Source organism: Elephantulus edwardii, unplaced genomic scaffold (genome assembly GCF_000299155.1).
Source record: "Elephantulus edwardii isolate Elephantulus edwardi_28Jun2011 unplaced genomic scaffold, EleEdw1.0 scaffold00077, whole genome shotgun sequence".
Taxonomy (NCBI): domain Eukaryota; kingdom Metazoa; phylum Chordata; class Mammalia; order Macroscelidea; family Macroscelididae; genus Elephantulus; species Elephantulus edwardii.
Window position 1 is genome coordinate 3907572 of NW_006399827.1, and position 22714 is coordinate 3930285.

Here is a 22714-nt window from a genome sequence, read left to right on the forward strand (position 1 = left end):
TACCCAGTTTGAATCCACCAGGTGCTCTGCACGAGAAGGATGGACCATCTCCTCCTGTGTGATTTACTGCCTCTGAAAACCTGACAGAGGGTCAGCTATGTGTCGGTTCTGACTAGATAGTACACAACAGCAGTGACTCGGTATTGAAGTACTTGACTCCTGACTGAAAGGTGAGTGATTTAAACCCACCAGTTGCTTCAAGTGACAAGAATGTAGCACTCTGCTTCTATAAAGATGGGCCACTTTGGACACCCCTTGGGATACTCTGTCCTCAAGGGTGACCTGCTCAGCTGACTCAGCAGCATTGTAAGGATGGGCTAGTCCTTGGAGGAGGACATTATGCTTGGAAAGGTGGAGGATAAATTAAGAGAGAACCCACTACAAGACGGTGAGCAACAATTAGCTCGAGGGTGTCAGAGAAGGTGAGAACGGAGCCAGACAGGGCAAAGGTCAGAGCCATTATTCCTAAGGTTGCTAGGAGCGGTAGACAACTTGACAGCACCGAACAACAATAAGTTTCAACATTGTTGTATTTTTTGAAAAGGTCTCAAATGTCTTTTGCTTTTCAGCTTTAGTTTTTAAGCTCCATTATCTGACAGAATGTCAGATTCTTAATCCATGTACTTACTTTAGCGTGGTACTATAACTCCAATTTTTTTTAAACACAAATAAATGTGAATGTCGATCTATCATAGCTCATAGAAGCAGTAGAACCTAGAATCAAAGGATTAAAACCAGCATCCTCATTCCAGAGACAAGAAATTGAAGCCGGGAAGCTGAAGAGATGCAGAGGCACACAATCACAGAGACTCATCGAGCCAACCAGCCCCAGAGCCCTGGGATGGGTGACTCCTAGTTCAAAGCTCATCTTGACTGTCCAAACTTTAACAATGCTGCTACATTCTCCCCTCTTTTGCCACCTAAAACGTAACTGAAATAGTAAGAATGTCTGTCATATTTTTATAGTGATGTCAGACTTGCAAATGAGAAAAGACACAGTTATTTCCATTTTACAGATGAGGCAGTAAAACCCAAAGAGAGTCTTGGTAGTAACTTGTTTTAGGTTATACTTCTAATTAATAGCATGGCAAACATCCAGCCGCACAACTCCAAAACCTGGGAGGGAAATGCAGGCATGCATTGAGTATGACAGGCTTGGTTCCTGACCACTGCAATCTAGCAAATATCACCATATCATCACATTAGGGGAAGTCACATGAATCTTGCGGTTCCTTATTGTGTATCAAAATGATGTTTCTACTACACTGTAGCCTATTAAGCTTTGAAAAGCAGTATGAAAAACTTTGACATATTGTGAAAACTACAAAAATGTTTCTTTGGGCAAAGAAACACAAAGTGAGCACACACTGTTGGAAAAATTATACCAAATTACTTGTCTGACATAGGAGTGGACACAGGGTTACCCCAAACCTTCAATGTTTTAAGAACATATCACTGAAAAGCAATAAAGGAAGTATTCCTGTACCAGACTCCAACTGTCGATGAAAACTTCCTGAGTACCAACTCCATGCCAGGCACAATCCCTCATGCCTGTGGCACTGGCCACCATGTCCCACATGAGAGAAACATGAGTTCTAAGAACTTCAGTGACTTGCCCAAGATCTTAGGACCTTCCGGGAGCTATGCTGACTCCAGTTCCATTGAGGTTGGTGACAAAAGGGTCCCATAACGATGCACTAATGCTATCAAAACTGTGTTTCCTCTGAATATATCGAAGCTTGTTATTTCTGCCTTAGAAGCGATTTCATCCTGATCTCCATGGTTTTTGGCCACTGAGATGAGCCCAAATTTATTTTCAAGCTGCCTGCAGTGAGAGTGGAAGGGCTGATGAAGGAAAGAGAAAACAGATTTTGGCACTGTGTCCACCCAGCCAGTCCTCTCGGGAACAGATAAAATTCCAGGAACCAATACAGTTTTAATGAGTTGATTTTCTACAGCCTCTTACATTAAGTGCTTAGCACCACCCCTGGCTTTGATACCTAATGGGTATTGTTATGATTTCATCTTGCATTTAGCTGATTTAAACTTAGGAGACCGTGCCCACTCTCATAAAAAGGGGGTCCCCGGAGATATCTGGTTGGATGTGAAAATATGCTGAGGTAATTAAACATTCCTCTCAAGGGGAGAACACTTGCCTCGTGTGGTGCTGATGTCCTTGGTGTTCCCTTTGGATTGCTGAGTCTTTTCAAGCTTTATCCGGACACACCCTATGTACACTGCTCACCACACTGTATGGAGCCACTGCCAACAAACCCTACAACTCTAATCTGGCTGAAAAACAAGCATACCAGGGCCATCTTGGTTCTTAAATCAATCAGCCGCCAGTGGTTCCATTTGTATAAAAATTATTCCCCACCTCCCACATGGCTTCCTAATAATCTACCTGTTTGCTCAATTTCCTGACATTCCATTTCACTACAACAGAAGGGTCCCTTCCCCCCTCCCTGTCTGGTGAACTTCCTGCTACTTTCCCAAGCGATATGAAGAGCCAAGGAGAAAGTATATGAGAATGAACAACGGTGGTGGGGAGAGCAGAGGCTGGGAGGGAGGTCCCTCACCCACCTGCTCTCCAGCCTCTCTCAACTCAAAAGTTCATCAGCAACAACTGCAGGTAGAGCCCCCTTCCACTTCATGATGCAGAGATGTCACCAAAAAGAAAAGCATAAAATTTGCTCCCATCAACAAACTAATGGATAGAGAAGCTCTGGTATATTCACACAATGGAATACTACGCTGCATTGAAAAACAAGGAACTCATGCAATATTATTCAAAATGGGTGACCCTGGAGGACATTATGCTGAGTGAAGTATCTCAGTCACAAAGGGACAAATACTGCACAGTGCCACTGTTGTAAAACAGGACTGACATCAGGGTTGGGGTGAGACTGAGAAAGATTGGATAAATTATGTATACTGCACTGAAACAGATGAGGGAGAGAACCGTTTAAAAGCAATATATGATTGGGTATGGGTATTATGGTTATGACAGGAGTCCAGAATGAAGGTTGCATAGTGGAGTGTACTGGGAGGGAGGTGGATTGTATACCAGTGAAGGAATTTTTCTTTTACTTTTCAAAGAGAGGAGCGAACTGGGGGGGGGGGAGGGATGGGCAGGGAGAAGAAAACAACAATGAATGAATGGAAATTCAAAATCTCTATAAACGTTAAAATAAATAAAATTAAATTTCAAAAAAAAAAAAAAACCTTGCTCCATGGGAGAAGGGAGGGCAATTATTCTCCTCTCATGCAATTAACTGCCTGTGAAAAGCCACTGGAGGGTCAGCTACGTGTGGGTTCCCAATCAACAGTACTTGACACCACCACCAACAGCATATTAGAAAGGTTCATGAGCCCCAATGCAGCCATGTGACTTACGATTCATGATTGATTTGTCCTTCCCAACATAGGTGCAAAGGAAGAGGAATAGTGAGATGCCAGACAGTCCTGGCCCATGGAGCTATGCCTAAGAAGAGCAGTGATCCCAGAACAGAGGCAGTCAGGTTCTGATGTGCTAGCGGATGTAGGCCCACAAAGGAGGGAAGCTTAGTGCACCCAGAGGCTCAGGGAAAGCACTGCAATGGGGCACATCTTCTCATAGCCGTCAGTACAGAGGATGTTCTCCTGCTCTGCCTGTTCATTGTCCCTCTTTGCTGTAATGGTTCACAAGGTGGGGGGAAGTTCTCAGAGCATCATCACTATAGCATAAAATGCATCCCCACCATGGTACCCATAAGGTGATGATGGAGGCGGAAGAAGAAAAGAAATAGTAATCGCAGAAAAAAAAAGTAATGAGCTGCCATTAATAAACTGAGCCCCGTTCTAAGTGCTTCGCATGTATCATCCCATTAACTCCTCCAGGATTCTGATGCCACAGGGATTAGCATCCCCACTTGCAGAGGAAGAAACAAAGGCAAACGAATCATATGAACAGCAGGGCCAAGATATAAGCTAAGGTCACCAGATTTTAAAAGTCAAGAAGAATGAAACAAAGTCACTCCCATCTGTGATTATATCATCATTGTTGTTAGGTGCTGTCCAATCAACTGCGACTCACAGCGACCCTATGAACAACAGGTCAAAACCTTTCTCCGTCCAGTGCCATCCTCACAATCTCCACCCATTGATGCAGTCACTGTGTCACGCCGTCTCACTGACAGTCAGTCTTCCTCCAGTTTTCCCAGCATAATGCCTTCTTCTAGGCACTGCTCCTGACAACACGCCCCAAAAATGTGAGATGAAATGTCCTCATTCTTATCCCTAAGTAGCACCCATGCTGTTCTTTCTCCAAGACAAATTAGCTTGTTCTTTTGGCAGTGCAGGCTACGGTCAATACACTTTGTCAACGCCACAATTAGAAGGCATCAGTTCTTCCTAGGTCTTCTTTATTTACTTTTCAACTTTGAGATGGATATGAAACAATTGAAAATACCCTGTCTTGAGTCAGGTACACTTTAGTCTTTGCACTGGCATGCTTGCTTAGCACGTTAGGCAGGTTCCTGACGGCCGATTTGCCCACTGAAATGTCTTTTGATGCCTTTACTGCTAATACTGTGGTGTTGGTTGGGGATTCATGTAGAATGAAATCCTTGACAACTTCTATTTTTTTTTTCCTCTTCCTACTATCAAGACGAAGATTCTCACCACTGGACCAATTGGCAGCATCAGGATGGATGGTGAAAAGATTGAGATTGTTCACAGCTTTAGTTTGCTTGGCTCAACAGTCAACACTCTCGGCACCAGTAGCCAGGAAATCAAAAAACGTATTGCGATGGTAAAGTCTGCTGTTAGGTACCTCTCTAAAGTACTGAAGAACAATGGTATGTCTCTGGAGACTAAGGTGAGTCTGGTACAGGCCATGGTCTTTGCAATCACTTGTTATGCGTCAGAGAGCTGGACAATGACTAGGGAGGACAGAAGGAGAATTGATGCTTTTGAGCTTTGGTGTTGGAAGAGTGCTGAGAGTACCATGGACTGCTAAGAAAACAAACAAATTCATCCTAGAGAGGGTTAAACCAGGCTGCTCCTTAGAGGCAAGGATTCTGAGGCTTCTTTTGACATACTTTGGTCATGTTGTAAGGAGGGACTGCTCCTTGGAGAAGAACATCAAGCTTTGGAGGGTGGAGGGCAGGCGCAGGAGGGGAAGGCCCTCTGGGAGGTGGATTGCTTCAGTGACTGGGGCAATCGGGATGAGTGTGTCAGAGACAATGAGATTGGCACAGGACAGAGCAGAGTTTAGAGCTGTTGTACATAGGGTCACTATGAGTCTCAAGCGACTCGACGGCACATAACAACAACAACAACAACAACAACTATCATGATGTTGTCTGTTGATCCAGTTGTGAGGATTTCTGTCTTCTTGATGCAAAAATGTCATCCACAGAGAAGGCTGAAGTCTCTGATCTTCTTTAGTAAGTGACTCAAATCTTCTTCACTCTCTACAAACTAGGTTGTATCTTTTGCATAATACAGGCTCTTGATGAGTCTTCCTCCAAACCTGATGCTACACTGTTCTTCATATAGTCCATCTTCTCAATCTATTTGCTCAGGATAAAGACTGAACAGATAAGGATAAAGATACAACCCATGCAGTGTCCCCTTGAATTTCTTGAAATTCCTCGCTATTTTTGCATAATCTTCAACAAGACTTTTTACTTGCGTGTGGTCTGAGTGACACTGTTCAATAATTCCTGCGCTCTGCTGGCTGGATCACCTTTTGGGGAATGGAAACAAGCACAGATCTCTTCCAGTTGATTGGTCTGGTAGCAAATTTCTTGGCACAGAGTAGTGGGCACATCCAGAGTTGCATCTATTTGCTTTCACACCCGTTCTTGTCTGTCCTACAGGGCTGCTCTAATTTGGAATTGTCTCAATGGCAACAGGCTGAGTTTGAGTTTAGACTGAAATGGGGGAGGGACAGCAGATAGAGATAAGTCACAACAATTTAATGGGAATGTGAATGCGAATTCCTGAAATGTTCAAATGACAGAAATTCTCCTGCTACTCGCTAACAGCCACGTGTGATTTGAAAAGTTACTTATATACACACAGTTAAAATCCTATAAAGACTATGCTGCACTCGAGTAAGTTAAATGTGCCTCCTAAAATTATGTTTGCACAGTTCCTTTATTTGGTAACATCTTTCCGTATGAAGACAACGATATAAATTTCAGCTTCATCAAGTCAAGATCAAATGATGACAAAATCTGAATTAATACAATGTTATTGCCAGGCAAGCTCGAGCGTAAAACAGGACATGAAATATATGCAGACTTCAGCTGTTTCTCCCCACCTAATTTTTGTGATACGAAATCTCCTTGTCATTAATCTTCAACCCCTAAGGAATCTAACAACTAAACACCACTTAAGGATAAATATCACTTATAAAAAAAACCTTGATTTTAAACATGAATATATTGTTGTTATGTGCCATTGAGTCGTTCAACAGCCCTAAACCATGCTCTATCCTGTGCCAATATCACCATCTCTGACACACCTACTCCAATTACCCCAGTCACTGAATCAATCCACCTCATTGAGGGTCTTCCTCTCCTGCACTGTCCCTCCATCCTCCCAAGCATGACGTCCCTCTCCAAGGACTCGTCCTTCCTTTCAACATGTCCAAAGTATGTCAGATGAAGCTTCAGAAACCTTTCCTCCAAGGAGAAGTCTGGTTTAACCCTCTCTAGGACAAGCCTGTTCATTTTCTTAGCAGTCCATTCAATACTCTTCTCCAACACCACAGTTCAAAGGCATCAACTATCCTTCTATCATCCCTAGTCATCGTCCAGCTCTCTGATGCCTCCGATGCACAGCAAGTGATTGCAAAGACCATGGACTGTATCAGGGGCACCTTAGTCTCCAGAGTGACAGTATTGCTCTTCAGCACTTTGGAGAGGTCTCTAACAGCAGACTTTCCCATCGCAATATGCCTTTTGATTTCCTGGCTGCTGGTGCCGAGAGTGTTGACTGTGGAGCCAAGCAAACTAAAGCTGTGAACAGTCTCCACATGAATATAAGAATTAATTTAAAAATCGTTCCAGTCACTTTTTGAAGTCAGCTTACTTTAGACTCTTTTTTAAAAAACAAAACAAAACACCAACCAAAAATGCTGCTGGGCCTAGAAAGAGAAAATATATTACTATAAAGAAATCAACACCAATGAATGGAATTCTAAAATCCTTACAAAGTCAATTCTATAAACCTATTCACAATAACTCTATCAGGAATTGACTTCTCTCTTTCAATGTTATGCAATGTAATCTACTCTTTGGTCTCTATAAATCTTTCAGTGACCTATAGTCAAAAAACAATACTACTCTGAATAGGTCTAAGATTGTGGTCCAATTTTTAAACTTCTATCTAGTAAAAGCTTTGCTAAGCTTCCATGATAATGAACTAAGTCACAGTGAATCCCTGATAAGGTGAACTACCTCTTCTGTCCAAACCTGAGGGACTCATGGAGTTGAACTGTTCTCTACTCTTTCTGGAAGAACTCTTCTATCTCAGAGTTGTAGGTTCTCCATTCTGGGGACTCTGATGACTGTGCATCTGGATAATCTTGTTCATCTGGTCTACAACACTGATCCCATTGGTCATGGCCTGGTGGTATCCTTCTCCAGATGAACATTTGCTTTCTCCCACTCAATTCAAGAGGCCTTTATTGTGCATGGATGGACAGCCATGCTTAACTCTTTCCATTAAATGCAGAAGCACTTACAGAGCAGCAATGAGACTCCCATTCTCTGCTCTGTAGTCCATGTCGGAGTCCCCAGCAAAGACATCAGTGCAGCCCGTGGCACCCAGAGCAAATGAGAAAAGAAAGCACCGCTCTTCCCCACTCAAGGAGCTTCTGCCAAAGCACCTCTTTCTGCCGATACGTTTATGCAACCCTACTTTCCAAAAGAACATTTTGTCACAGATGATTTAATGTTGCGGCTCCCTCGGGCGTCTTACTCCAGCATGCGCTCTCTGGTTTCAGGAATCCAGGGTCTCCCAGGCAAGATTGGGGAGTGAAAGGGATTTAATCAACCACAGCCCACGTCTCATTCTCAGAGCCCAATTCCAAAGCACTCTTCCCAGGATCATTAATGAAAAGAGTTCTCAGATTAAACTCCCAGGAACAAAATTCTGAGGAGCCCTTCGTGGCAAAGGAGCTTTCTCTGAAAAAAGCCCAAGCCAGGATTCCTCTTGTGAGTGTGAGTGAAGACAGTTAACGGAATCTATCAATTCAAGAATGAAGCAAAATGAACCTTCTGGAAACATCACATTCAAGTGTGGAGTCTTGTATCCACGAGAAGCCAATCTAACAGGACCAATTCTGTATAGTTTTCTAGCCAGATTCTATTAGATGCTGCCAACAGCCCTGTAATGACTGCTGGATGCAGCTGGAGGTGAAAGTGCACACACTTCTTGTTCTTAAAGGGAAGTGGTTTGGGTTTTTGTCATTCCCCTAGTTTTCAGAAATCTTGGTGTGATATCAAAGTAAGATCAGGGAAACCTGAGTAAGTCTTTGTCCACATGTGTCATTCAGCCTCCCCTTCTACCTGTTAAGGCCCTGTCTCCTCCCACCAAGACCTTTTCCCCAGCAGCCCCGCTCAGTGCAAAACATCTCACAGGCACACATCATAGCTCAAGCTCACGTGCAAATCACTGCAAGCTTGAGGGATGAGAAGAGCTACAAACACAAGGTAGAACTGAAGAAGACCAAATTGTAATAATGACTCCTCTATCTCTCAGGGGTACAATTCATAAACTGGCTAGAAATCTGGCTAAGTATTTGTAGCCTGATGCTGCTGCTGCAAATTACACCTATATTTAAGCACTATGTGTATCACTGAGGAGTTAACGCTGTCTCTCTTTCTTACTTACTTACACACACACACACACAAGCCCCAACTCAGTTCAGTATGATTGTTTGCAAACCAGGCTTTACAAAATAGAGGCATTTAAGAATGATGAATGCTAATGGGTTGAGCTTATTAAAATCTATTTTTCTACCTCAATGAGACAAACCAACCAACCCTGCTTCTGGAGTCTTACATTCTAAAGCCATTCAAGTCCCTCAAACTATTTCTTTTGTCAATCAATGAGTGTTTTCCTCAGTCATCAAAACTATGGGCTTTATGTGTGAAATCTAAACCCTGTGTGGTTTGTTTTTTTTAAAAAAAAAAACTTACTTTCTCCAACTCATTAGAACATTTTGTTTTAAAAATCTGTTTGATGTTCAAGGGAGAGTATTTCTTTTCAAGAGAATAACGATAAGGAAGTTTCAATTTGCCAGAGAAAATTAATGTCAAGTATCTTTTAAAAAAAATAATAAATTCTAATCTAACCTTGAACCCGACTGTAAATGTCTCTGTGCCACTTCCCTGGTCAAAAACCTTCAATGGCTCCCCACTGCCTCCTGGATCAAGTTCAAGCTCCTGCCTGGCACTCGGAATGCTGCCAGTCTGGCTGGCAGCACCTTCTCAGCATTTACCTTCCTGATTCTTCCATATGAATTCTCTGTGACAGCCAAGCTGCAGCTATACCTTGTTCTCTACACGCATGCTATTCAGCCTGTGCCACTACCCACTCTCCTATCTGGCTTCTTCCCCCAGCTCTCCTTCCTCCCAGGCCCAGCAAAGGTTCGGCTCTGCCTCCACGAAGCCTCACCCTTGCCCAAAGCTCTCTTGCCCTGCGCCTCAGCGGCTGCCTGCATAGTCTGACAGCCTTTATCATCCATACTGCAATTTCTCACTTATCTTTCCATTTTTTCACTCCATTTCTCAATTTATCTTTCACTTCTTCTCAACAGACACTGGAGGCGGCCTCTTTGTACCTATCACTTCTGACCCAAAGCTTGTTAGTTCACCCTGCCACTCATCCCTTTAGCTACAAGTTCTATGACTTCCACTCAATCGTCATCTCTTTGAGACCAGAGGCCACATCCTGTCCTGCATCCCCCAGCATGCGGCACGAGGCAAAACCGGATGCAATTTCCGAGACCATCCACTGTGTTCCTCTCCTCCTCCAACCTCCTCTGTTGCTTTCGAATGTCTGTATCATTATTTACTAGAGAAAAGGAATGGAATTGACCCTGAGGTGAGGACTGGCCTATTATGTGTCAGATGCCACACTGGGCCCTTTGTGCCAGGTAGAAAATCCACATCAGCTCAACAAGGACAGGACATGGATAGGAAAATGAAAGTCCAAAAATACCACTTAGACAAAAGATAAACAAAAATTAATAAGCAGGTAAGTTGGGCGAAGGGAAAAGCAATTTTAAAAATTATGACTTCGGGGGAGGTAGAGATGACTGGTGTTTATGAACAGTATTGCTTATAAGCAGGAGAACAGACCAAATCTTACTCCCTCTCTCTCAGCACCATGCTCGGTCTCTATAGTCTCCTCATGCCTAAAGCCATCTGACTGCCTTCAAATAAATTACTGATACCTATGTTAAAAAAATCAATGTAACATTTATTCATGTATTAGTTTATTTATGCATTTACTTACTAACAGATATGTCATGAAAGGAATCTTCTCCTCACGATCTTAAAATGTCTTTTTGTTTGATTGATATTATTTTTATCCCAAGAATAAAGAAGACTGAGAAAAGGTTATAGTCATTTAAAACCCAAGCCAAGAGTGAGGCAAGGAAGATGAGACAGAGGACCCGAGAGGACATTCAAACTCTTTTCCCAGAGTCATTAGTAGGGTAGGGAGAGAAACGGATTGAGACTGGTCTGGTGATAAAGGATGGTGCTGCTAACCCAAATGTATCCATTTCCAATCTACTAGCTGCCCTGCTTAAATGAGACTAGTGCTGTTATATGTGGAGGAACATTCTTCTACTTTGCACATCATTCTTTGTCAATGTGCTGTATGGAGAAACCTGGTTGCTGTGATGCTGAACCTTGTACCATTGGGGTATCAAATACCATAATGGTTTCCCATTGTGGACAGTGTTTGGTGGAGCTCCCGGATGTAGAACAGGTTTGGAAGCAGGAGTGGCATCCACTTCCTAACCCACATGCCTCTGGAAAAATCTCTGAACTTGGAGAAACGATGATAGTTAGGGAAAGGCATTAGGTCTTTTGTTCCTAGAGTCATGATGAGTCAACTCGACGGCAATCAACAACAACAACAATAACAAGCTGCCCTACAGGAAAAAGACAGGCAGCCTTCTCCCGTGCAATTTACAGCCTCCAAACACCTAATGAAGAGTCAGTGAGTCAGTTCCAACTTGTAGGCAATGAATTATGAGTCCAGCTAGAGTCCTCAGAAGGCACAGAGGGGTGGCTAAGCATTGGCTAACTGAAAGGTTGTCAGTTCAGACCCACCCAGAGGTGCCTCACAAGGTCTGGTGATCTACTTCTGAAAAGTCATAATCTTGAAAGTGCTGTGGAGCAGTTCTAACTCTGCATGTCTGGGACAGTTTTAAGTCTGAATCAACAAAGCATGATTCTAATATTAAGTCTTCCTGTGAGAAATGAGATCAGCTGCCCCTCCCAGCAGCCAGCCACCTCTGGGTGCCACTGCGTGCCAGGCCCGTGCAAAGTGCTTCGCCTGAATTCTCTCATATGACCTTCCGCTTCGGAGGCAGGTCTAACAACTCCTGCAAAGCTCCAGATGGGAAACCAGCAGCCCAGACTCCTGACACAACATGCCCAAGATCCTGAGCGGGTCTGTGAGTGGCAGGGTTCACGCTTCACACCTGGGCTATCTGTGTATTGAATGCTATGTTCTACATCACTGGGCTGCCCCATCCAGACCTAGGACTCAAACACAGAGCATTCTGATGGGCTCTGTGAATTGTGAGCCAGCAGGCCTCCAGGTCTGAAGGAAGTTTGGGTCTATGACAAAACAATGGCTTAGGCAGTTTCAGGTGAAGACATAGCACCACGAAAGTGGGGAGACTTCAAGCATAACAAAACAGAAAAATATAACATGATGCCAAGATATGGAGCCCCTCTCAACACCAAATGTGACAGAGATACTATTCCTACCCTTTCCTCTTAAATAGATTCTTTTCTAATAGATTTTTTTTCCATCTTATGACTTTTTCTACTGCCTTCCCTCTTCCCTGCGTTTTCACTGCTGGGACATAAAAAACGACTCCCGGGTAAAGTGATTAGTGCTGGCTGGAAGTGAAGGGCTGAGGAGTCTAATACATCACGGCTGTCTTCTCTCCCCGGCTTTCTACAGAGGATGTGAGCACAGGCTTTTCTCCTCCCGCCCCCCACCTGTCCTTCTCTGCCACCTAGTTCTGTCTCTCTACTGCTATTTTTTCTAGTCTGGTAGGCACAGTGCTGAGCTGGAAAGCCAGGGCCCCTGGCAGGAGCTGGCCTGCAGAATGCCTGCCCACCCCAAAGCAGTGGGGGCTCTGTGCACACAGGCAGCAGGGGCAAGGGGCCAGCGCTGGGGTCTGGCTGCAGTGAAGGATAGAGCAGGTCTCCTGGGCAGAGGAACTGCCCGGGGGCGCTTGGCTTGCTCATGCCAGGGTCAGGATTCCAGCTTCGTGCTGGCACTCGCTGCAATTCCCCTGGGAGAAGGAGCAAGGGGGGCAGGGAGCTGGGCACACACCAGAGCCGGGCGCGCTCCACAGGGCACAGCCACGTGCCTGGAGCACACGGTCACGCAGGCAGCACTCTGTGCTGTCAGAGCTCACAGAGAGCCGGGTGCTGCGGCAGCCAGCTTCCACCCTGGCAGAGCGGGAGGTGCTAACCCAGGAGCGAGGCTGCAGGGTTCACCTGGGGCAAGTGACTCCTCCCAGCCAGGCCTGGCAAGAGGTCAGGCAGGGTGCAAGGAGTAAGTGTGCCCATGCTGAAAAATAATGCAGGTCCTGATCTTGCAGAAGTGAGGACAGTGGATGAAACAAACCTATAAATGGTAGCAGGGGGTGGGAAGCTAGCTCCTGTTTCTCTATCTTATACCACAGCCCTGCACCCTCAATTCCTGGGCTATACTCTGAGCCAGTGTTTTGTCACCTGCTTTAATCCTGCCAACACTTCACGAAGGAGAGATACTTTATTTTCTGTATGGACAAGAGAACTGAGACTCATGGAGGTTAGAAAACCCACAAACATTTACACAGCCAGTCAGGGTGGGCCCCGAGGTGTACCCCTGACACGGAACCCAGGGCCTATCCTTTGACACTGGAATTTCCTCATTTTCCATAAATCAGCACAAAATCAGTTCCCATAAAGTTGACCCTGACCCATGATAAGGTCATGCGTGTTGGAATAAAACCATTCCAGGGTTTTCTCTAAGGAGACCTTGTAGCACAATGCATAATGTGTCGGTCAGCAGTTTGAATGCACCAGCCACTCTACAGGACAAAGGTGGGTGCTGTCCCCCAGTAAACACTTATGGTGCAATGACAGTGGGTTTTCGTTTCAAGGGTTTCAAGGATTCATTCTTTGAAGGTTGGTTGCCAGGCCATTCTTCTGAGGCACCTCTGACTGGACTTGAACCTCTCACCTTCTGGTTAGCAGTCAAATGCATTAAACATTTGCACTCCCTAGGATCTCCTCTGCTCCCATGTTGTTGTTCGTGCCCATCAAGTTGATTTCTGCCCCATACAACTGGGCAGAACTGCCCCAGTGAGCTTTCTCAGTTTTACTCTTTCCAGGAGCTGATCACCAGCAGATGTCCCACAGAGTCAATGGGTAAGTGTGAGTCACCAAGCTTTCTGAAAACGCTCTCTACCAGAACTCAAAACTCAAACTCACTGCTTTAAAGCTGGGACCAACTCAGAGCTGACTCTCCGATGGGTTTTCAGCCTATAAATCACAGGAGAGGCACCTGACCTTTATCCTCCCATGAACCCACCAGAGAGAGGACTCCGTCAGGCCTGAAACACTCTGAGTTCACACTGAACTCGCTACCTCCTTGGCCACCAGAGCTAGGGAACATTGTTCTGGAGATTTCAACAAGAGTAGGAAGCAAAGGGAACAGGGCCAGAACGTCATCTATAAGGCTTGGCAAAGACAAGAGATTTTTCACAGGAAATAAGAGCCCGGTGGCTTTCTGAGCAAAATAGGCTCCCTTCTCCCTCAAAATCTTCCTGACCCTGATGAATGAGAAACACGTGCAAGATCCAGAAACCATCCATCATGGTAGCTCAAGCCCACAGACATCACAGTGCTGGGTGGGACTACCTAGGAGTGGCGTGCCCAGAAGACACAGAAGCATCAGCTCAGGATGTGGGGGAAAGCAAGAGCGTCCTGATGCCCCACTGGACCTCCCCTCATCCCAGAACCCCCAGCACCGAACCCCACTCTGTTACTACTCGGGCTCCACAACCAGCATTTCCCTGCCACGCCAACACTCTGCCTGAAGAGGAAAGTCAGCAGAAACAACACGCACGCCCGTCTGCAACAGGGGTTCTAACCCACTCCCCCCAACTCTAGAGGTCCTCTCTCCTCCCCACACGACCACATGGAAGGGCTTACCCCGCCTCTCTCACAATCTGGTCTCCATGCTCAGAACTGGAAAGAGAACCTTCACAAGTCCCAGCTGAATACGGGCTTAACCATGGTAGGACACCCCCAAGCTAGTCAAAGGAAAACCACCAGAGGAAATTATTTCAAATCTGGCTTTGCAAGCATGTGATTTAAAAATAACTCTGCCTTTGTCTGCTATAGATGACTTTCCCTAAAGGGACAGCTGTCCTTAAAGCAATCGCTTCAACTATCCGGGCAAACAGATTCTTATTTTTCCAGACCCAGCATACACCTCCAGGAGAAGGTGCCACCTCTGATAGCATCTGCGGTGCAAACACAGGTGCAGTCAGAATGCCTCCTGCCATCTCTGCTGGCCTAGATACATGCAGGGTGCTGATCTCGGATGGCTGAGAGGCCCCCGCGTGTGGTGACAACATCCAGGAACCTCTACTCTGTCCTTCATCACGATGTCAGCCCAGCCCTACCTACACCAAGAGGAACGGTAATGCCAGGGACACACCCACACCTTAGACACAAGATCAAAAGGACAGCGCTGGCCCAGGGATGAAGCTTGCAAGACAGGAAAGGACAGGCAAGAAGGACACACGGAAAATGGCAAAAGGAGAGAAGTGGGCCGAGCGTCATTTCATTGTGGGGGCTGCTGTCTACGCCACGAAACGCAATGTACCTCCACTGCTGGATACAAAGCCAGTTCGCTCTGTTAACTTTCTCTCAAGTCACAACAGAAAAGTTTTAAAATGTCTTCATTTGGAAAAAAAAAAAAGCAACCTGGAAAAATCTAGTAATCTCAATCTGTCCCTGTCTGGTTCCAGGGAATCCTGGGATGATTTTTTTTTTCTTCAAGGCCTAATTTCTTTCTTCAGATATTTGATTCTTGCCATGACTAGAGAGCTTGACAGTGGAAAGGGGTGTGGGAGGAGTCAGGGTAAAATCTATGGGAATTCACAAGAACGCTCACTCACCTTATTCTAAAATACCCCCGGGGTAGACCCAGAAAGGCACACTATGTCAATGTATGGCTTTCTTTCCTTTCACCCAGCAAGGTAGCTGATGACACAATGTTACTGAACATAATTCAAAACAGTCCTGCTGAGCAAACAGCAGAAAACAAACGTCTAGAGAAATTACTCCGCAATTACCTCCTGATTAGCCTGATGACTTAGTTTTAGCAGCCAACAGTGTGTTGTTGTTAGTACAGACTTATTGATATTCTTTTCTTCTTGGTAACCTGGTATCTCCTGACCTTGCCAGAAATTGTGCCATAATGCGTTCCAGGAGGTAAAAAATTAGGGCCCTGAGTTTAAAAGTAAATAAGTAAACAAGCAGCTTTTTATGGTTCTCTGAGTGAACACCTACACATATATTCTTTTATGACCTTACCTACTTTCCCCACAGTGTAACAGCATTCTACCTGCTTCCTTCCTGTGATTCTCATTTCCATTCATTCATCTTGACTATCCTTTCCTAGCTTCTGATCTTTATCCCTGAGCCAATGTAAGCATACATGCTCGGATATTCTGCAAGTAGCTTCCAGCTCACCTTATTTTTATGGTTCACCTTTTGTTGTTATACGCCAAGTTGGAACCTACTCATAAGTGACCCTTCAGTGGGTTTTCAGGGGCTGTCAGTTGCATGGAAGGAGACAGCTCACCTTTCTCCCACGGAGCAGCTGGTGGATTTGAACTGCCTGTGTTTGGAGTGCCACTGCTTAACCCTAAGCTGCAGAGATCCCAGTTCACCCACTAGGTGAACTGCTTACTGTTTGGCTGAAATCTGAGCCACTGGAGTGAGTTAAGTCTGGGCTTGAAGGGTGACTAAGATGCATGGTCCCAGGGATTCCACCAGGCTCTGTTCGACCAGCTTTGTTGTTGTTGTTGTTTGGTGCTGTCGAGTCATAGACGACTCATAGCGACCCTATGAACAAACGGCCTGAGCACTGTTCGTACATAGAGTTTCCGGAGGCAAGCCATTTCGGAAGTGGATGCCGCTCCTGCTTCCAGGCTTCTTTTAGTTCGACCAGCAGGACTTAAAAAACCATTTTCCTCTCCATCTTAAGGATCTAGACCCATGGTTCTCAACAAGGAATGATTTTTTTTTCTCCCAGAAGCATTTAGTCGGGTGTGAAGACATTCTCCCTCATCACAGCTAGAGACTGGTAGTGCTCCTGGCATCCAGAGCGGAAGGGCCAGGCCTGCTGCAAAATATGGTACAAGGCACAGGACTGCTCCCCACAACACAGACTTATCCAGCCCGAGCCTCGATGGTGCAGAGGCTGAGAAGACTTAGCCTGGATGCAAACTGTCCAGTTCTCAGAATGCTTCAGGCTACATCTGTGTTCCTCCCTTCCTTTTCCTCAAGTCTAACTTGGTGGTCTATTCTGGTCACTGCTAACATCTACAACAGAATCATAAAAAAACCTTTCTTCTTCTTCAGATGTGTTCAAAATATGCCATCCATCAAACCCATCTGCCCTAGAATATTTTTTTTCATCTTTAAAATGATCAACATTATAGGAACACCATCTTATGTGAGTCTGACATCTGAAGAAAAGCTTTAATTTTATTCCCCTCTTTCTTGTTAAGTATATCCCTGAGTTTTCATTCAAAAAAAGAAAATAATTTTAAAGGTTGTGGTTTTTTTTTTCACCATTAAGGAAAGACATTCAAACGAGTAGCTTATTTCTGGGTTCTTAATGATGCCCCTCAATAACTAATAAAATTAATAATGTAAATAATAAAATTATAGCATGATGTCCTAGGTTACATACTGGAACTCTGACTTGGGCATCCTGAATCCTGACAGTCACATTGCTGGCTCAATGCAGCCCATAATAAGCAGGTGCTGACAAACGACCACTCAAAAAGCATCAACTTCCAAAACTTAAGTCTTGACTCTCAGTAAGAAGCAATATTACCATGCCTCTTGGGAGAAAAAAAAATAATAATGATGATGTACACATCTCCACCATGGTGTATATGTACATGGCTTGTTGTTGCTGGTCGTCACTGAGAACCTTCCAACTTATGGTGACTTCAGTAACACAACATAGTTGCCCAGTCCTGCAGAATCTTAATGAACTGTCGTATGTTGAAGCCCGTTGCTTCAGCTGCAGGTTTGTTTTGTGCTCTTCGTCCATAAGGAATGATATTGCTAACCCAAAGGCCACCCTACGTTGGCATCTGAATCTGACTGTGGCTTTGCAGGAGAAAGATGTGCAATCATCTAAGGAACCCAACACAGTCAGCTAGGAGTGGGGCTTGACTCAACCGCAGGGAGGTGTGGTTTGGATTTTTCCAAGTTTCCAATCGGAGGGGAATCACGTTCTAGCATTCGATTCTGTTGTGATCCACAAGGGTTTAACTGGCTAATTTTCAGGAGCAGAATTCCTGGCTTTTCTTTCTATCAAAATCTGGAAGCTCCACTGAAACCTGTCCTTCATGGGCAACCGTGCTGGTAGATGAAATATCCATCGCATTTCAGGTAATACTGAAAGCATCCACAGCGCAGCAAACTAGAATATAGGTGATGGTTACACATGACAGGGGACTGATGATACATATGTAATGACTGAAAGCGTGAGGGCTAACACACCCCAACTCATCAACGCTTGGGCAGAAATCTCCTGATTTAGGAAAGATGACATACCAGAACTAATTAAGAAGGTATTCCAAAAAACAAAGATTGAAAGTAAATCTACACATTGACATAGACAGGGCAACGGCTGGGAGGGGACATTAATCTAGACCCTCTGGGGCTACTCATCTGGGCCTTTATACATATTATCTACAAGCTGCACAATTATGTACCCAAATAGATGCATAAATGATTATTAATTCACACAAAGGGAAACTTGAGGTCTGAAGAAGTTATGTCTCTAAGGTCACAGATCTTACTCCCAGCAATAAGGGGTATATCTCAGCCTGCAAGCAGGGCCACTGAGGCATAACTGTGCATTGTCTTAGGCTTCTGCCTCCCCACCTCACTCTGGTGGCTTCCCCAATGTGACTGGGTGGTCTTTCCCTGTGAGGAAATCGGAGACAATGGCCATATACATGCGAAGAAGCAGGTGCTGGGGGTGCTGGGGGTCGGGGCTGGAGAGGGAATGTGGAATGCAGCAGTGTTTCCCCCAGCTCCTGCTGTCTCCTGAATGGCTGGCAGCAGACGAAGACTTAATTCTACTGCAAGAAGTGGCCCTTGAGTTGTAAATCAAAGTAGATTTCGGAGAAGTGCCCCATACTAGGGAACTTTACCGTCAATGTTAACATTTCCAAAAGAGGTGTTCACTTCCTCCTTTGCATCATTTCCTTCCATTTAATCTCCCTCTGTATGTCACAGAAGGGTTGAATTGAGCTTTTGCACACATAGAGAACATTCGATTCCTGTGCAGCCCAAAGTCTAGATGCACAGTCACTGCTCATGTTTTTTATCAAAGGTATTTACAATGGATCAAGTCATCGGTCGAATACAATTCTATCTTGCTCTCTCTACAGCCGTGTGGGGGGAACCCAGCGAGGATCTCTGGCACAAGTCTCACGTTGGTTGCCTGGCTCTTTTGCAGCAAAGGCCATCAGCTGGGTCGTGACCTTCCTCACCATTTATCTGGCTACATCTTTGTTCCTGGTTACCTTATGCTCCTGAAACACTTTTCCATCTGTTTATTTAGTATTACAGGCCATTAAAGGCATAAAGTCAGAGCTGCCTCAAGCTGGGCTGGTAGCTAAGCATTGAGCAATGGGACCTGAAGCACTGGTCATTTGAGGCAGCATTTTTGTGCATGTTAAGATGTCAACACCATTTACAGCAAAACTTACAGCCCGGTGTGCATCCATAATGGTGCAATTCTCTCAGATTAAAAGTTTATATGAATAGTAGAGCAAGACAGAATTGAAAGAGGGTAAGGCATACTTCAAGTGCAAGCAAATTTCTCAAGTAAGTCAACTGGCAACAAGAGATTGATAAAAAGGGACTGTCTGCCTCTTACCCCAAATATATATATGTATCCTCTCCCCTTCAGGCCAGAGAAGAACAGATAAACCACAGCCTTGTGGAACATCTACCCCAAAACAATCAACTGGGCCCAATTTTCCATGTACTTTGGGACTAGGAAGAGAGACACGAAGCAAGAGGGAAGCTTAATAAGCCCCTTTATGAACACTTCTTAAACTTCAGTCCTTGCACAAATTACATCAGAAGCTCCCAGGAAAGAGGTGAAAATGCCCATTCCTGGACCCACATTCCAGAGGACAAGGCTGAGAATTTCTTGGGGGTGGATCTAGAGAATGTGCATTTCACCTGGCTCCCCAGGTGGCCTCGCTGCCCACCAAATTAGAAGAACCAACTACCTTTGTGGGCAGAACTCAAGATGCCCATTTTAGCACACAGCTACTAAAGCCACTTAGAAGAGGTGCTGGCCATCCTGGCACCGCCCCCAGCCCACCCTCCTCTCCATCGGAAAGGTGCACCCTCAGAAGGCGTTACCTGGTCTGATGGGGCTTTGCATGCAGTTAGGGGAGGAGAGGCCCGGGTGGATGGGTGCAGAGGCCCGACTGCTGAGGTCCATGACGGAAGGGGCTGAGGAGGAAGCCGGCTGCAGCCCTGGCGGGTGAGGGCTGTGGTCATGCTGAGATGGGCTGGGGGGTATGCCATTTTCCGACAGAAACTCCTCCAAGTCCATGTATTCCAACTGAAAAGTATCTCCATCGTATGGAAGGGTTTTGTCCCATAAGGTGGGCCCCAGGAAGGCCGACTGGGGGACAGTCGGGCTGTTACTGTCATCATCCAGCTTCTTCTCCTTGTCTTTACTAAAGGCTGCAGGGAAAGGGGAGAGTTGAACTTTAATTATTATTTTTAAAATAAAAAAAAAGGTTGGGGAATGGGGAAGGAAAAGAAAAAGCGTTGTTTTTTACAGCCTTCTTGGCCTCTGCTAGCAAACCACTTCAAAACCTTCTCCTCTCCTCACAGACACCAGGATCCCTCTCTGCCTGGGCACTTTGTGGAATTGGAGTTAAATGTTCAGGCAAGCCATGGCCCTGTGCCTGCTTTTCAACATCTTCCTATTTACTTTGGAAAGCAAGCATGAGTCCTTGGGAGAGGGCTACCCACTGATCTAGAATCAAAACAAGGGAACAGAGTTTGCAGAGTAATCTCCAGTGGATGATGTGGGGCCATAAAATATAGCAGCCTCCAGTGGAGGGGGGGACACCTGTGACTGCACCCCACCGCTGTGATTTTTTTAAGAAAACAGCCAGTAAGCAGGCGTGCTGGGTCTTCCAGGAAACGTATGCCTTTGACAATACTGGGTCATTCAGATCACAAGGCAGGCAGCTTGGTGATCTTAATTTTGGCAAAGCGAGGAGTCTCCACTTTTCTCTAAACAAAGTCGAGAAGGAATGGACGACCTGGAATTTGAAGGGCTTGGTCCTTGTCTTAAGTAGCAGGGGGAAAGGAAAGCCTGAAGGAATTTGCTTTGAAGCCAATGGGATATACTGTTTTACACAAAAGCGGGGTTTTAAATGCAAAAAGACTTGCATTGCCCCTCTTCCTCCAACATTTTAAGGAGGTTCAGATTTACAGAAAATATAGGTGCATACAATCTGGCAGAGGCACAGCTATCGGAAAAGGCGGGATAATTATGTATGGAGGTAGGTGGCCATCTCCTTCCTGGAAAGAGCAGGCGACTGATCAGGGATGCTCTGAATTTTGCCAATTTCTATTCCGGCGCTGGGGGAACCTGGGATTAAGGGATTCGGAGGTTTTTCCACAGTCTCCATGGCCATCCATTCGTACTCTCTAGTCCCATCCCCAAGAATCTGACTTAAAGTACCCACAAATGCAAGCGCCTGCAGGAAGCCCCCTCTTCCCAAGGAGCGACCTTTAGGAGAGTTCAGGGTGGGAAGCTGGGCTCTGCAGAGAAGGACTCTTGCTCCACTCTTGCAAAGCAACAGGTAGTCCCTGGCAAAGGCGACTGGAGAACTCCTCAGCTACCTGTGACCAAACAATGCGAGCCGTGCAGTGCACATTTTCTGTGAGACCCAAAGCACAAAGACGCATCAGCCCAACAGATGCGTGCCTGCCCTGGCTGGGCCCCGCGCCCGCGGCACGCGCCCCTCCCCCGCCGGCCACGGTCAAGGTTGCTAGGGAAGGTCTCGGGACTTACCAAGAAGTGGCTCAAGCCCGAGGAGGCTCCTCCGAGGTTACACGTGAGCCTGCTGGCTCTCCCCTCCCACCAGGAAAAGTGAACCAGGAAAGTCTCAGCGCTGGAGGCGTGCGCGGCTTCCAGCAGGGAAACCAGCACCCCTAGTCCCAGCCCCCACCCCCCTTATAAATTCCCGTTCATGGGGAGAACCTCCTCCGCTCACACCTCCCGAGTTCCAAACACTAATAACAAAAGCAAACAACAAGACCCCAATAACCAAGCTACTGCAGTGAAACGCCCCCCAACTTCAGGCACTGTCCCTAGCCCACACCCCGGGAAGCACCAGGCTTCTCCTCCCGCCCCGCCAAGCCCCGCGGTCACGACTGGGGTTTGGGGATTGAGGTTTTGGGGGGCCTGGGAGAGGACAATGCTGACATGCCAAGTTCCACCTTCCACCTGCACCGAAGAAGCGGGACCAGGGGGGGCTGGCAGAGTGGGGTGAGGGCTTCGCCCAGAGGGGAGAGTGAAAGTAGGGGCTCCAGCGGGGCCCGGGGTGCCAAGCCGAGGAGGGGGCTCCGGAGCGTCACCCCTGCCAGCGCTCACCGTCTTCGTGGTGAAGGGGGAGCTTCAGCGGGTTCTCCAGCAGAGACCTGAGCACGCCGTAGGGAGGCGGGATAAAGGTGGGGTTCAGGGGGAGCGGTCGGGACATTTTCTCCATCGCGATGGACTCAAATTTTTTTTTTTTCTTAAAAAAAATCAAAATACAAGTGCAAAACCTGAATCGTCCCCCAAAATGTTGCTGGGTTGTTTGCTCCGTCGTTTGGCAAAAGTACTCTCTTTCAAGGCGGTGAAAACAAGGGAAGAAGGAAAAAAAAAATCACTTATAGCTTTATAAATACATCTGCATAAAAATTTATTTCAAAAAACCAAAACAACTTTCAGATTCCTGGTGCAGACGGTCCCCGGAGAGCGCGCCAAGTGCCCCTTGAGGTCCCCAGCGAAATGCAAGATGCGGACACCTGCCTCGAACCCCTCGTCTCGCAAAATGTTCCAAATTGCGGGGAAAAAAGAGAGACGGGAGCGTCGCCGGCTGCAGAGCAGCGCAGGC

At 46.0% G+C, this 22714-nt stretch overlaps 1 protein-coding gene across 3 annotated transcripts in view; it reads right to left on the reverse strand.

Annotated features, from left to right (window-relative positions):
• Nucleotides 1-22502, reverse strand: part of HLF (hepatic leukemia factor) — a 72582-nt gene extending 50080 nt beyond the window's left edge. Inside the window, exons 1-2 of one of the 3 annotated variants that reach the window (XM_006889268.1) lie at nt 22042-22089; nt 19950-20279 (exon numbers count right to left, since the gene is read on the reverse strand). In XM_006889268.1, the coding sequence (XP_006889330.1) occupies nt 19950-20145 (196 nt within the window). In that variant the 5' untranslated portion in view covers nt 20146-20279; nt 22042-22089. Of the gene's footprint in view, nt 1-19949; nt 20301-22041; nt 22090-22209 lie in introns of those variants that run through there. The other 2 variants (XM_006889266.1, XM_006889267.1) reach the window with 2 other exon arrangements.
• Nucleotides 22503-22714: the final 212 nt, after the last annotated feature.